Source organism: Rhamphochromis sp. 'chilingali' (genome assembly GCF_963969265.1).
Source record: "Rhamphochromis sp. 'chilingali' genome assembly, chromosome: 14".
In the NCBI taxonomy this organism is placed as follows: domain Eukaryota; kingdom Metazoa; phylum Chordata; class Actinopteri; order Cichliformes; family Cichlidae; genus Rhamphochromis; species Rhamphochromis sp. 'chilingali'.
In genome coordinates, this window is record NC_137941.1 from 1,253,720 (window position 1) to 1,269,760 (window position 16,041).

Sequence of the window (16,041 nt, forward strand, 5' to 3'; positions counted from 1 at the left end):
CCTATTGCTGATACAGGAAGTCGCTGTGGGATTCCTGACGTCCTGGTCACTGGTCATGCACAGCAGATGGCGAGGTTACTGGTTCCTGAGATGAAGTCACCAATTTGATTAATCTCTGCATCCGTTTCCTTCGTTAGGAGTATTTATTTGAGCTGCTGCTCTGCCAGCAGCTGAAGTCATGCTTTTCTTCTTTATTCAGATCGATAATTATGATGCTGCATGGTGCCACTAAAACAAAAGCTTTGATTTTCCTTATATATCTGTATTCATCACTACGGGCCTCCTCCCACTTCCTGTGGTCGTCTCATTTCTTCCACACTTTGTCTTTTATGCGAGCGATTATCTCAAACTGAAGCACTCAGTGCTGAAAGGCTTTTCTAAAGAAGGAGTTTCTTCCTCTGCGTCCACAGGGACGCTATCACGACTCGCTGTGAAACTCCAGGTCTGGTTCTTAAAATACAGCAATTTAAACATTTAATGTCAACATTTTTCAGAATTTGTGCTCTTGGATGGATGTTTGTGTATCCATTCGAAGTAATAACGATGAATAAAATGCTTCTTTAAACAAGGAAATGTACAAATTGGACGTCTGAAGCCTAAATGCTTGTTGTGGGAATAGACGCCTGTGTAATCCTCTGCTGCCCGTGCTGCTGCACACCCCACCTTTCCCCAGGCCAGTTTGAATATCATCATCTCCTCGAGCCCCTTAAATCCTTATTGAATCGCCTGCCCTCTCATTTGTCTTCTGTCTAATAATTCTGCCTTGCTGGGTGGCTGTTGGGCTGATCCGCTCCACAGTGATCAGCATGAGAGTGACTTACTGCTCTGGTCTTTGTTCTCTGCTCACAAAACCAGACGGTGAAGAAGCAGCCTCGCATCACACAGTTATTTTCTTGTGCAATAACATCATGTGTTATTCAGCAGGAGTGTAAGTGTTTATGTGGTCGTGAAAAACACCTGAAACATCAAAGTAATAATAAAAAATGTTTTTTCCAAACATTAAATTCTGAACAGTTAAAAAAAAGATGAAATATTTGTTATCGGCTGTTTCCAGGAGACGCACGTTCACACAGGTTTGCTGATTGTAGGCGACACAGTGTTGTGTGTCATAGATGTGCGTTTCCGGTCTGTGTGCTCCTCCTCCTCGTGTTTCCTGTTTTACTTTGACAGTCTCGTGCGCTACGTGAGTGTCGTCGGTTTCGTTCCTCCGGTCTCGTTGTGCGGTCGCTCCCAGCTGTCTCTGTGTGTTTGTTCCTCTGTTTGTTTCTGGATCGTCTGCATTTCCTCTGCCGTTCTTCCCGCTGTGTTTCCAGGTTTCATCTTTAGCTTTTGGTAGTTCCCTTCCTGCCTTTTGTTTTGTAATGTTTGCTGCAGCCCTAAATAAAGGCTCGCTTTTTGTTAACATCCGCCTCCGTTTGTCTGCGTTTAGGTCCACATCCCCTTCTCTCCACGCTGTCTGTCTTAGCAGACGGGACAGTTTTCAGTAATTCATACATCAAATGTAAAGTTTTGTGCAGAATGATGGTGGGTGTTTCTGGAATGGACCAGGCTAAGCTTGAAGCGAATATCAACAGTGTGAAATGTTACAGAAGACATAAAAAGATCAAGCTTTTACTGCTGGGAGTTTCTGTGAAGTACCATAAGTAGAGTGTTTCTGCCGGACTTGCAGACTGAGGGAAAAAGTTCCTCTCACATGAGAAAAGCAGGAATTGCATCATTAAAGGGCAGGAAGAGCAAATGTGGGCAATCATACCTACGTGAAAGGTGCTATCCTGCAACAACACAGTTCTAAATTAAGCCTCGACAAAGGATGAGTCAGGCCGTGACGTCCGTGCATCAGTCATGCTCTGACTCGTCTGAAGAAGGGAGCTTATCACGGAGAAAATGACTGTGACAGTGACACGGTGTCACATACAGCACACACACACTCCTGCATCAGTTACACTCAGGCAACAAAACACCAGAGAGAAGACTTCAGTGTAATTACCTCACGTCACAGGCTCGCCTGCTCTTACGTTGCTTTTTAAGACATTTCTTATCTTTATATCTTTAAAATGATGTCTTGAGCAGGTTTCACATGGACAACACGTTGGACACATATAAGCACATCAGCATAAGCAGCACCAGGCGTATATTAGTGTCCTAACACTCAGAGACGTGCGTGGTTATGTGTTTGACCCAGAGACGCACAAAGCGTTGTTTGGCTGACGCTCAGCCGGTTTTCCTTCTTCTCTCTGCAGGATCACATTTTGCCACCTGCCCTTTCAGAGTAAATGGCTGTATGTGGGGACGGAGCGCGGGAACACACACATCGTCAACATCGAGTCCTTCGTTTTGTCCGGATACGTCATCATGTGGAACAAGGCCATCGAACTGTGAGTATCTGAGGCTGAAACAGAAGCGGTGCTAAATCGTGAGGATGGTGTGGGTTTACGATAAACGATGAGTTTATTCTGAACGTGCATGCTTAGATCCATGCATGCCGTAAGAGTCGCACTGTCACGGCAGCTACCAGACTTGAGCTTTTCCTCCTTTGGACTTTCCTTAACGCTCCCCAATGACAGCATTTGAGGACCTCCATCTGCCTTTTGTGAGCGGTTCTGGCATCTGTAAAGTCGTAGTTTGATCACCATTGGAATATTTTGTTTGTTTTTCCGAGGGAGGCGGTATAGGAAGAGACTTCCTGCAAACACGGTTATTTTGCTCTACAAGCAGGCGTGAAAGAAAAAGCGCTTCAAGGCTGACTGCTAGCAGGCTTTCAAAGGGTCAAGAGTTAGACGTTACCGTTAGATTCCTTCAGTGAAACACGATGTGCACGCTCTTGTGTTTGGTTATTGTGAAACTGACACATGCCCCCGACTGACAGCTCGGCGCCATCAGGCACGCACACGCTGCTCGGCTGCATTGTACGGCCGTTTGTTTTCTGCGGCGTCACCCACCTACGCGCTGCTCTTCTGCTGTTACCCTGACAAGTCCCCTGCTGCAGTGTCAGTCACAAGTCGCTCTTATACCGAGCCATCTTGTTGCCTTGTGACAGTTGAAACTACGGCGAGCAGTCTCGACACGATGTGCGTGCGTGGGAGGTGCTGTCTGCCAATCATCACACAGAGGCAGCAGTTGGGATTTTAGCAGGAAGTTTGGTTTGTTGATTCTTCAGGACAAAGTCAACAAGGACAAGCTCAGCATCCGTTTAAGAACCTGAGAAGTTTGAACTGTTACAGTGAAATAGAAGAAGAAAAGTGTTTCATGTGGAAGGTCGTTGGCTGTCGATGAAGACCTGCTCTGGCTGTAAGGCTGCCCTGCGTGCACACGCAACACGTCCTTTATCACATTCACCTTTTAAATATTTTTGTAATTGGTCTCAGCGCAGGAGGAAAGCGACCGCATGCATGAACACCTCGTGTAGATCGTGTCCTTCTGTGATGAGTTTTTAATTTTGCAGTAGTCTGTGGACCGCAGCGTGACAACGGTCTGATTTGATCACATGACTGTGGTCACACCTGCTTTATGATAACATGCTCAGAGCAGCTGTTTCTCGTCCGTGTGTCCAGTCAGAGTAACACAGGCTCGGTCATATTTGTTTAACTGAAGACTTAAAATATTACCAGTTTATCAGGGTTAGAAAAGCATGCTGAGGCTACGTTACTCCTTCACCTTGATACGTGTACCTCGTTACTGACGTAGGCGGCTCAGGATTGGTTGGTTTTGTTTGGAATGACTCTGTGTGGATTAACCGTCAGCACAGACAGCGTGCAGCGTGCAGCCACCTTCACCTGCTCGTGCTTCAGGATTTCCAGGTGACATAATGATGGATAAACACACCGATGTGAATGCGTTACGACTGTGATGCACATGAAACACGTCGTGTAATTAGCTGCAGTTAATGAGGACTGCAGCCACCTGCAGCCTGCGAGCTGTCAGTGTGAGTGAGCATGTCATGTGAACGGGCGTTTTGTTTCCCACAACAAAGAAAGATGAATGTTAAATGCAGTGGGTGTGACTGGTAAATGAACTAGTTCTTATGTGATGTGTTTCTGCTCTAAAAGCACCGTATTCAACGTGCTTCCTCCACCCATTCACACGAGCACTTTGTGCTACGCCTCAGTGCTTTCTGACATCGTACATGTTCACGGGAAAAGTTCATATCTGGTTAATTAAACAGCCAAAAACATGCGAGCCACCAACAACTAAGGCGGGTCACGTTGCCGAATCCGACCGTTTGTTGTTCTGCTTATGCAGTTAAGAGTCACGGCTGAGCTGGAGCCAATCACAGCAGTGAAAAGGGCCGGACAAGCATTCGCTCGCTACTTCACACTTACAGCCAAGCCAGCGTTCTCAGATTAGCTCATGTGTACTTCAGGATAACATAAGAAGATAATACTTGGATGAGAAGCTCATTGAGTTGGTCGTTTCTCCTTCGTCGGTCGACTTCTGTGGATTTTCCTTTAGTGAGGACGGAGCTATGAGGCCAGTGTAGGACGTGCAGTGGTTTCCGTCTTTGTCTTGTTTTTCTTCTTCCTCGTCTTCCTGGAACAGTTGCAGCCTGGTGCATACACCTGCCTACAGTACCTGCAGTATAGAAACAGCCTCGTTTTCAGTGTTCTGGTATTGAATCGTAGATCTCGGTGACATCTCTAATGCTTCTATAGAAAAGTGCCTCAACGTGCTGACGCAGCTAAATGTCTGCTGGATCCTCTATAATTAAATATCAGGGAGAGATGGCCTGTAGATAATGGCTCATTTAAGAATAGGTAACTTTCCTTTATGACTTGAGCTGCAGAGTGTACCACAGTCTCAACAACGGGCATGTATTATACACGACGCTGTAATATATTCTGTATTTCCTAACCGTCAGCACTCTTTATCTTCCTGAAGTAGGGTTCATGAACGAGTCGAGAATGAATCTCTTCTCATCAACAGCCGGGGTGACTGGGGACTCGTGTTATTTATCTGGGGAGGATTTCCACGAAGCATGAATAAGGATGAGAGGGGACTTTGTGCAACATTTAGCGAGCGAGGGCGAAGTCTCCTAACCGTGCAAACAGGAGGGTGTGGATCGCGTCGACGTATGACTGCACGAGTCGTTTGGTTGGTTCAGTGTGCAAAAAAACCAATTCAAATGGGACCAGTGCAGCCAAACAGGAGGGCCGGGCTCTCATTGATATTCAGACGGGTTTGCAACATATTTAATGCACAATTTCATCTTCAGGAGATTCGCTCTGAAATGAGAGATAGAAATGAGATGCGAGGAGAAACACAGCAGCCCAGTGCTCACTCCTCACAGAGCCCTCCGATGAGCAGAAGTATGTTTGCGCCTGGCTTCGTGTCAGCTGTAATAAACACCGGCACGTTTTCCTATTTCTGCTATTGGGACTGTAAAATAAACAGTTGGCTTCCAGCCACCGCCCGGTTTCACGGCCTCTTCACAGCATGAATAATGAGCAAAAATGCTTCCGTGCTAGAGAAATCTATACGTCAGCGGGAGGGTTATGAAAAGATCATCGTCTTTATTAAATACTGTGTGTAAAAAGGCCGCGCTGACATGTTTACGCCCTCTGACCTCACAGAACGGTTTTTCTGTTCTGAGCCTTACGTTGGTGCAGCTGGTAAAGAACGGCCACTTTAAACAGCGTTTGTCTTTATCATGGAAATCCTGCACTTCGTACGTGCATCAGCACTCTGAGCTGCTCCCCACTACATGCATGCAGCACAAGCAGCAGGTGGCCTGTCAACAAACAGTGTTTCTCCAAACCTTCCACGTGGACATTTAGCAGAGCGTGCTGGTTCATAGCCCACCCAGCCACGTTTCAGAGTGGACGGGTGAAAGCCCACTCAGAGAGCTCTGAGTCTAAATCGCTGCAGGGATAAAGTCATAAAAACTACAGACACCTGCCTGAAGGTCAAGAAACGTTCAGCGCTTGAAGAAATTTACTGTAAACCCCCCCCCCTACAAAACCCCCTCTGAGTCAAACACGTGAGATTATTTAAACCGTTTTCTTCTCAGACCAAATACATTCATGTTTACTGTTGTTTGGATTTATCATCCTTTCAGATCCTCCAATAAAACGAGCTGAATGAGCTTCTGCTCAAATAAAGTCTGTCTTTGCTCTGTAGTTTACACCACAGGATTACACCTGTCCAGAGTAATCTATTACACATCAAATCTGTAATAGTAATTTTAATGCAGACACCAAAGGACAAAATGAGTGTCTGGATCGGTTCCATTGGTTTGCCTTGTTGAACTCGCTGAGCGTGATAACAGCGGTGCTTGGCGGTCGCCGCCATAATCTGATGTCCCACTGTTCGCCCGTGGGATGTGTGATTGCATCACTGGGGGGTGATGCCGCCCTTCACAGTAACTCTGAGACTGAGCCGATGATTTAAATATTATCATTTCTAATTCTAACATCGAATAAGGTTAAAGCCTCAGCTGGCATGTTAACGTCTGCGTAGTTACAGAAAGACTTTGGAAACGTTGTCTCGAGAGCCGTACTTCAGGCATGGTGAGGGAGGGGTGGGGCCTGGACGCCTTACAGTCACCGAGTAATTATGTCAAAGCTTTTGTTTCATCACTTCCTCTGTCAGTCTGGCGACTCTGCTGACATTCACAGCAGACAGATGCTGGACTTCCTGTTTCCTCTCCAGAGATCCCAGCATGGACATGAATGGTCTCTAAGAATGTCAAACATCATAAAACCAGAGGCAGTGAAAAACAAGCTCAAACACATTTTGCTGTTTGTGTTGCCATGTTTCACGTGTGTCACACAGCCTCAGCACATGCCATATTACATGAATGCATGCGACACACGGCGAGAGCGGTGTCTGCAGCTGACGTGCCGTTTCCTGCCTCGCCCCCTCTCGTCTGTCATATCGATTATCTATCCTTTTCTAGCCGTGATTGGTTGTCATGGCGCCCCTGGAGCTTAAGGTGTCTTTGTGTTTGTGATCCCAAAAGGTGCTCGTGCTTCTCTGATGCTTACGAAATATTTCAGTAATATCATTTTCTTCCTCCCAGTCTAAATGTGTTTTTTCTTAGTTCATGCAGAATATGCAGTTATTGGTGAATCGTGCTCACCGGGCAGGACAACAGTCTGATTTTAGATCAACAACAAGCAGTGCCGATTTGTTTTTGGCGCCAGATTTGGTAAAATCACTGCTTAACGAGCACTGGGACCATCCTGCCTTTAACAGGGCTTTAAGTGTTCATCTGTTTATTTGCAAACAGCATTTCACCTAAGAGCAGAGACGCAATTAGAAACGCTGCCCTAAAACCACACAACAAACCACCAACTTATCTTCAAAGATCTGGAGAATAATGACCACAGAGGTTTGCCCAAGCAGAAAATCAGCATGAATAATAGAAAGGCAGAGTTAAAAAGCACATTAACGGTGCAGGGAATAATAAAAAGACCAGCTTACTGTGGCCTGGCTGCAGAACAAAGCGCTGTAATGTAAGGACGCTTTTAATTGTTAAAATCTCCATGAGCTGCTCGTGTGTCTGTTCAGATCAGATTGGATTTAAGAGGAAGCTTTATGTGATTATCTTTGATTGCTTGGCAGCGCTGTTATTTCTTCATGAAATAAAAGGATCCTAACATCGTACAGTCTCTGAGAGCAACAACTGCAAGATGACCTTCATGACCTGGATCAAAGAAACACGTCAAACATGAGCAGATCTTCTGTTTCTCTTAGAATATCAGACAGCGCGGTGGGATTCAAACATTCATTGATTAAATGATTTCATGAGCATTTGTGGACACGCTGGCTATAATTCCAGCTGTGAGCAGCCTGCAGAGACAAACGCTCGCTGATGCGTCAGCGTGAAGCGTCTTCTTGCTCGCTGCAGTTACTTTCCGTCTCTAACTTTGAGAAGTCACACAGTTCAGCTGTTTGGCCTCACAGCTTGTCAGAAAATATTCATCCCAAGCATCGGCAAACACAGATTCACTCGGGCTGCTTTTCAGAGTCTGGCCTTGACGGAGAAATGTTATCAGTCAGTAACTCGGCTCCGATTCACACGTGTCCCCACGGTGTGAAAGGCTTCCACAGGAAATGATCTTCCACACACAATCACAAGCTTCCTGACTCATCTCTGCTTTATCAGAAATTCAATATCTGCTGTGAACTTTCTGTCGCCGACGTGTTTTATCGTTGATCGGTCCTGATTGGTTCTAAAAGCACAGGTTTGTTTCTCTGTGCAGAGGGTTCAGGGTCCCACGTTAGCAGGCGGGTTACATCACCGGGTATATTCGATATATTCGAGCTCCTGGCTTTCACCCTGTGTGCTGCACTTACGTGTCCGGGCAGGTGTTGTGCGTCGCAGATGGTTGGTTGATATCCTGGTTTGTTAACGCAACAGCGATGCATTGAGAGCGTGTTCTGGTTTCATGTTTTTATCGCTCTCCAGCAGCAGGCATAACTAAACGGGCCCATCTGAACACGTCAGTCACACTTTGCCTCAGCTCGCCAGATTATAGGCACAATGCTACAGTGTCCTGACTGTGGCAGCTAAACTGAATCTGCCGGTGATCATGCAGCTCTTGTGGATTTCTTGGAAAATAGCGATGCATTTTATTTTAGTGCTGCAGGTTTGTGCTGCGAGGAATCACCAAGCACTGATCTGCTGTAGCTGCCTGCTCCAAGGGCACAAACAACTTACTTTAAATTAAAGGAGCTCTCATCAAACTCTCATCATGTAAGAATAAATCATTCAACAATAATATACTATATCACACCATCCTGTGGAAAACTCTCACGACTTCTCCAGATATTTTTCTGTCCAAGGAGACAGACTTTCTTGTTAAGGTGCTGTTGAGCAGAAGTTCAGGTCTTTCTGTTTTCACTCATACTCAGTCCTCTCGTTCATGTAGCTAATGCTACAGCGTAAGGTATCTGAAAGTCATGTTAATAGGAAGCACAGGAGCTGACACGGGAGCTTCAGCTGATCACACTTCACTGAAGCCTCATCAGAGAAGATTCAGTGAAGGACGGCTGAAGGGAAACAGGAGGACAGGCTGAGGCTGAAAATGACACCAGAACTGGACTGAAGGTCAGAGGAACAGGTGTGATGGAGAGATGGATCCACATCATGGTCAGTGTGTACGAGGAGGTCAGGAGGAGGTCCAGCAGTGAGCGTCTGCAGCCATCTGTGAAGCACGGTGGAGGCTGTGTCATGGTTTCAGGTTCTTTGATAAACTGATGAATTACAGAGTCTGATCCACCACGCAGGAACATCTGGAAACATCTGACTGGCAGCAGCTTCATTTTTCAGCATCATAGTGATGCCAAACACAAAGCACACATCAGTGATGGATGCGCCTCCTCAGAGCTCAGCTCCACTGAAGCAGTGTGGGATCATCCTGACAGAGAACACAAGCAAAGGCAGAAACATCTGAGGAAGAGCTTTGACTGTCCTTCAGGAAGCCTGGAGAACAGTTCCTGAAGATCCTCACAGAGCTGACGGAGAGCTCAGACTGTGCTTCTTCAGCACAGACTCTGTTTTTGCCGTACATGCTGTGTTTCCATGTATGTTTGCACGTTTCAGTCACATATCTCCCAAAATATAAAGAAAGGAGGGTGGCTCAAGACTTTTGCACAGGACTGTATACTTTATGTGCCTTACTTTATTTAAACACTGAAATGATGCATATGTCACATTTCCTCACATTATTCATAAAAACAGCCTAATGTGAGCGTTTAGCTTGACACCTTTACGGCGTGTTTTATACTGCAGGCTGTAATTTTTGCATCGCCACAGAAACGATGTACCTGATATCTAAGTGTCAGTGTTGTGTGCTATTATGGTGGCTGGCAGCAGGCAGCTTCTTTAGGGGCCAGAAAATTACAGCTATAACAGAAACACCTTAAAAATGTAATAAATACCACATGTAAGGCTTTGTTGTTGCTCCCTGCTGACTGCAGTTTGAATACATCAAGTGGGTTCTTTCTCTTCCACACAGTGCCGACGGATGTCACACAGCTAAGCGGCGTGTTAGCGTAAAGCATGGCTGTGATGCTGAGTATGTGTGCGTGGCTGCAGTAAAGCGTTTGTTGCAGTATTGTTTCAGAGCGTTACACTTTGTCTTCCTCACCTCTGTTATTTTTCCTTCTCATTACAGATCAACTAAAACTCACCCAGGACCAGTCGTTCATTTGAGTGACAGCCCAAAGGATGAAGGAAAGGTGTGTAGGCGCATCAAAGCATCACCTTCATGATTCTCCTCGAGCACCAGTGCTGAAGCAGTCTGCTGCACTGAAGCTGCCTCCCTTTTCACGCTTTGTGCCTCCAGTAAAATCTGAGCTTTTTCCTCTGCCGTGTTTCTGTCATCCCCGCCCCCCCATCACTCCCCCCATCTTCATCCTCGATCCTGACCCTTTCTTCCTGTCGGCCATTATTTTGTTCTAATTGCTCACCTTTCACTCTCTCACCTTGGCTGTCTTTGTGTGCTCGCTGAAAAAGAGCCGTCCTGTGTGCAGCGTCGCTCCTCTTGGTGCCCTCGTCTTTGTTTTGCTTCTTTTTTTTACTCGCGAACAAAGAAGAAAGAAGCTGGATGGAAAAGTTGCAGAAAGAGAAAGAGAGGTCATTGAGAGGCATATTGATTTTTGCCAGTGGAATTCTGTAGCCCTCGGATGAAACCAGACTTGAAAAGTTTTAAAGACAAAAGAATGAGACATGAATTTTCAGCTGCCGTCACCTACTGCAGTCGCTCACTGCAAGCAAGAACAAAGGCCGTGTGTTTAGAGACGTCTCCTCTCCTTGAACAGCACAAAGTTAACCCTTCGTAAGCAAAGGGCACAAGTTCTCTCAGCTCACGCTAATGCTGCTGTCCTGTAGCTGAGGTTAGTTAAGCTAGCCTCCGTGTGCTTGGTAATGGTGATTGTCACTGAAAGGTTAGTGTGAGTTTGCTAGTGGCCAACTGATGCACCAGCTTCTCTGCTGTCAGTGCTCATGCAGGCTCATCTACCATGAAGCCGGAGGACTCGCTTTCCTGTTCCGCTCAGTCAGTCTTTCAAACTGGATAAAAGCTTTGAGATGATAAATGTCATTCTGTAGAAAAATGATCGTGAAACGACCTCAGATGACATCAGTCTCAGCATCACTTTGCGCAACTGGAAGTCTTTAAAAATCCAGTTCAACAAGTTTAACATACAGCAGGAAATACAGAGCATTATTATTATATTACTGATCACTAACACAGGTTTGGAACAATGTTATTTATATAACACCAAATCACAGACATCTACATACAGACAAAACACAACAATCATATGACCCCCTATGAGCAGCACTTTGGCGACAGTGGGAAGGAAAAACTCCCTTTTAACAGGAAGAAACCTCCGGCAGAACCAGGCTCAGGGAGGGGCGGGGCCATCTGCTGTGATTGGTTGGTGTGAGAGAAGGAAGACAGGATAAAGACATGCTGTGGAAGAGAGACAGAGGTTAATAACAGATATGATTCAGTGCAGAGAGGTCTGTTAACACATAGTGAGTGGAGTAGAAACTCCCAGTGCATCATGGGAATCCCCCAGCAGCCTACACCTGTTGCAGCGTAGCTAAGGGAGGATTCAGGTCACCTGGTCCAGCTCTAACTATATGCTTTAGCAAAAAGGAAAGTTTGAATCTTAAAAGTAGAGATAGTGTCTGTCTCCTGGATCCAGACTGGGAGCTGGTTCCACCAAAGCAGAAACTGAATTAATGATGAATGTTTCCAGTGGCAACATCCCTTATTCAGCTTATAAATATGTAGTATATGTAACGTCTGCTCTTTATTTGGTCTGTTTTGAACAGATTTTGTTTTGTTTAAGCCGTTTCTTTCAACGTGCTGCAAAAAACATCAAATAAAAACCCAAAAAATGAATGAAAAGAAAAATTGTTTAAAAAGCAGTTAAATTTTCTTCACCAAAGCCCATAAAAGATTATTCTCAGGTTTTGCTTTGTTGCCTTTGATGAAATCTCTGCTGGAGTAAACGGCTGTAATTTCACTGCAGTTTGTCGACGTGCTCTTTAAACTGCCCACAACAGAGCCGCATGAACACCGCCTTCATGCTTAATAGATATTTATTATGTTAATGAGATGTCACTGATATGTCTCATTCACATCACAGCAGACCTGCCTGCAGATCCTACAGTGTTGATCCTTCATGCGTCCTCACTCTTGAAAATGTATTCAGAGCTGCAGAATTTACCGGGTTTGCTTCCCCCTCACCTGCACTCTGCTTCCCTTCTTCAGATGTGCAGTGTCACACAGTCTTTGCACTCAGCAGGAGAGCTGTTTCCTCCTCTCTGTCTTTAAAGCTGTGCTTCTGCAGCAGCTCTCCTCTGATCTCTGATCAGATTGGGTCGGCTTTGCTTCCCCTTTTATCGTCTGTTTGTGAATTTGTGTGTAACTGGGTTGTAGTATGTGGCAGTGTTGCTTTTTCTCCTCCGGTGCATGCAGGGCTGTTTGTTTATGGAGCCTGTTTATATGGTGCCAGTGTATTCTATACAAATCAGAGCTGATATGGTAAGGACTGCAACGAATTGTCCTTGTACATGAAGGAGTGTGTGTTATTCTCAGTGTGTGTAAATCAGTAAATCTGTGTTTGTGTGCATTTGTGTTCATGTAGAGACACAGATAAACAGCCTGTTTTACCCAGTGTGTGTTAGACAGCCAGTGATGGGACTGTGAGACAAACCGAGCCAGTGACACAGCTGAGGCTGCACCTCTAACACCATCTGCAGCTTATGTTGTCGTCTAAAATGGGAATAAGACAGTTTGCTATCAGTCTGCTATCAGTCTAAGACTGAATGGCAAGTTTGCAGTAACATGCAATCAGTTTGTGATACCACTACGGCTGCCACAAACGATTATTTTGATAGTCGACTAATCAGATCATCATCCATTGGACGTAAAACGTACAGCTTATTGCACCAGCAGCATCTGCTCTTATATAACTATCATTAGCTTACAGCTTTAAGTGTTTAAGGTCTGTGCTAACTAAAAATAAAGACAAGATGATAGTTTATTAAATTTTAATGACATTTGCAGAGTGTTTCGGTGAAGTTTAATAAACTCCTTGCTTTCTAAAATATAACAGGACACTGGAGTATATTCTCCAGCATCTCACACTTCTGATAATCAGCTGTCTGCTTGACGTTTATTCAGCTGTGTAAAAACTATAACTTTAATCTCAGCCAAACCGATTTACTCAGGAACAAATAAAACACTGAAAAAAGCCAAACAATAACATTTTAAGTTATCTAAGTGACTCATATATATTTAACCCGAGTAGCGAAAGACGGCGGTGGGTTTGAAAACGATTTGCCGGGAGTCCGGTGTTCTCACGGCTCTAGTGAGCCTAGCCCCCGGCTAGCTATCGAGCTAGTGGGTAACAGACGTCTCCGAAAACGTCGGAGCGCTTTTGAAAATATGTGGTGTCCTGATAAACTGAGCAGATATTTGAGGTTTACACAGCTACATTCTCACCTGAAAATATGTTAAACGTTTATTTTGTGACCCAGAACGAATAATAAGAGTAATATTAAAACTAACTAGCTGCCGCCATTGTTGGAAACTGAGCTGGGCTGCGCTATGAATTCTGGGACACAGTTTCTTCTTCTTCGGGGTTTAACGGCAGCTGGCATCCTTGAACATGCAGTGCTGCCATCTTCTGTTTCAGTCCGTTATTACACTCTTAAATCCTGCTACTTATTCCTGCGTCTTTCAGGATCTTACAAAGCTTCAAACGACGCGTCGACTATTAAATTAGTCGTCGACGATTTTGATAGTCGACGTAATCGTGACTAGTCGACTAATCGTGGCAGCCCTAGATACCAGAGGATCAAGTGTGGCTAATCTGCTGCTGTCCACCTACAATTTACCTGCTTACATTCAGAGATCAGCCAGAACTTCATAGATTTGACACAGAAACAAACCTTCCTCACATGGTGACATAGTTGCTGCAGGAAACAATCTGACTGCAGAATAACACAAGCACCTGGCAACCGTGTTTGTACAGGACTATATCCAGAATGCAACCAGCGACTGAGTCCAGTCTCCTACTGCAAACAGACACTTTGCCAATGACTCACACTCATCAGCACTGATTGACTCGGGCTGATTTCACCATGTTGGCAACCTGTCTGTCTGCTAAAACCTTCTGTCTGACAGTGACGACGGTCAGTCTGAAGGCTGGTGGTCCTCCCACCAGGTGAGCTGTGCAATCAGCTTGTGGTCACACAAGCTGCAGGTGTTGCACGCTCAGCCTCTGGGAAACCAGCTGGTTGCTCACAATCAGCCGCTCAGTGTGAAAAAATCCAGTTTAATCACTGGGTAACAAGTTAGGAGGAGGCTGCTGTCCTGTTTTACTCTACTGGCACTGAGTCAATAAATAATGGTTAAAACATAAATAGCCGATCATCATCATCATCATCACACTGAGCACAGACCTCGTGCATGTTTTTATTATGAACAGTCTCCTCTGTCCTCGTGTCTGCAGCTGCTTATAGGGTTTGAGAGCGGGACGATCGTGCAGTGGGACCTCCGGGGCAAGAAGGCTGACTTCAGGATCTACTACGATGAGGTGAGTTTGATAGGTGAAGCCTTTCTGTCTGCCCTCTTTCTACGTCTGCTGTGGCCTCTGTGTTTGTTTGTTTAATAATCAAACTGTAGTTTCATTTTAGCTGTCTCTGTGCGGATGCCTGATTATAGCAGCAGGAGGCAGGATATGTACAAGAATCTGGCAAAATTGAGAGGAATGAAGAACAAATTGCTTTAAAAACAAATTGGAAATGAGTCCCAGAGGGGGGTGCACGAGTGGGAACGTTCAGCTTGTTTATGACATCAAAGCCCTGCAGAGACATGTCGAGTTTTTCTTTTTTACATACAGACCTGAATAAAAACATGTGACACTGAAGTGTTACAGGTTCTTCAGGTGAAACAGGAAGTGCTTCAACATTGACTCTCAGCGCTCTCTTCAAGTTACCCTCGCTGACCAAAGTCGAGTGCACTTTTCATCTCAGAGCGGCAGCAACTTTTCTCATTTTTAACAAGGTGTTTGTTATGAAAAGCTGCCTGCCAAACCAATTACTGCTCTTTGAAGAAGCAGTCATTAGAGGACCCGGGAACGCTCACGCCGGTCCGGGCAGCCTCGGGCAGCTTGCACAGCACTGTCAGCTGGAACAGACGACAACACTGGCACCCAGAGACCAGCAGAGCGTAAACGCGTCATGTCAGACAGGTGTGTTAGGTTACACGGTCTGTACTCAGCCAAAGGTGCTGCAGCTTTCAGCATCCAGGGAGAAAACGTTTCATCACAGTGCACGCTGAAAAGTTACACACAAAACTATATTTTCATGTAATATTCAAACGTCTTTCATTAACAGGTCATTAACTCATGTGTCTTCAAACATACGCACCATCAGCACATCTGCTGCCACCTCTTACGTCCTCCTTCTCCTGTGAACAGTAACACTCACGCTCATGAGCTTCCTTTGTGGATCTGAATGTGATTTAAAGGACAAAAAAAAGTACGAACTTTAAGCTGTCAGCTCTTCATATGCACCAAAAATAATACTGACATTTGGTTTTGCTCTGTATTTACACCCAGTCCTACTGCGCCTCCGTGTCTCTGTGGTTAAATGCACTTTTTCTTCTATAACACTTCATAAACTCCTATCTGGTGTGAAAGGACCTGCTATCGATCTCCATCGCTGGCTGCCTTTTCTAAAGCCTCGTTCCAGCATCGAGTCGCTGAAAGGTTATTATAGATGTTTCTCCGTCTGATGACGAGGGGAAAAACGCAGCCTACCCCCGGCTTTAAACATTTTCTGCTGCCATCTGAGAAAATTCAGTTTACTGTGATTACCACAATAACGACCACGTTAGGACTGATGAGTGCACAGCTCTAACAAAAGCCTCCTGAATAAGCTTCAGTGTGCGAATGAGAAAAGGTTAATTTGGAACAATGTCAGGCCAAACATCTGCGGGATTATCCAGACTATTTTTCTGCTGCTGACGCTCCCCGGGGCCGTGACCTCTGTGGCTTTGACATGAATAACTG

At 45.3% G+C, this 16,041-nt stretch overlaps 1 protein-coding gene across 4 annotated transcripts in view; it reads left to right on the forward strand.

Moving 5' to 3' along the window:
- The window catches only part of stxbp5l (syntaxin binding protein 5L), a 129,968-nt gene that overhangs the window by 69,130 nt on the left and 44,797 nt on the right, over positions 1-16,041 (forward strand). For all 4 annotated transcript variants that reach the window (XM_080903349.1, XM_080903352.1, XM_080903350.1 and 1 more), the window contains exons 5-7: positions 2,241-2,375; positions 10,119-10,182; positions 14,479-14,562. In XM_080903349.1, coding sequence (XP_080759475.1) covers positions 2,241-2,375; positions 10,119-10,182; positions 14,479-14,562 — 283 coding nt within the window. The remainder of the gene's footprint in view (positions 1-2,240; positions 2,376-10,118; positions 10,183-14,478; positions 14,563-16,041) is intronic.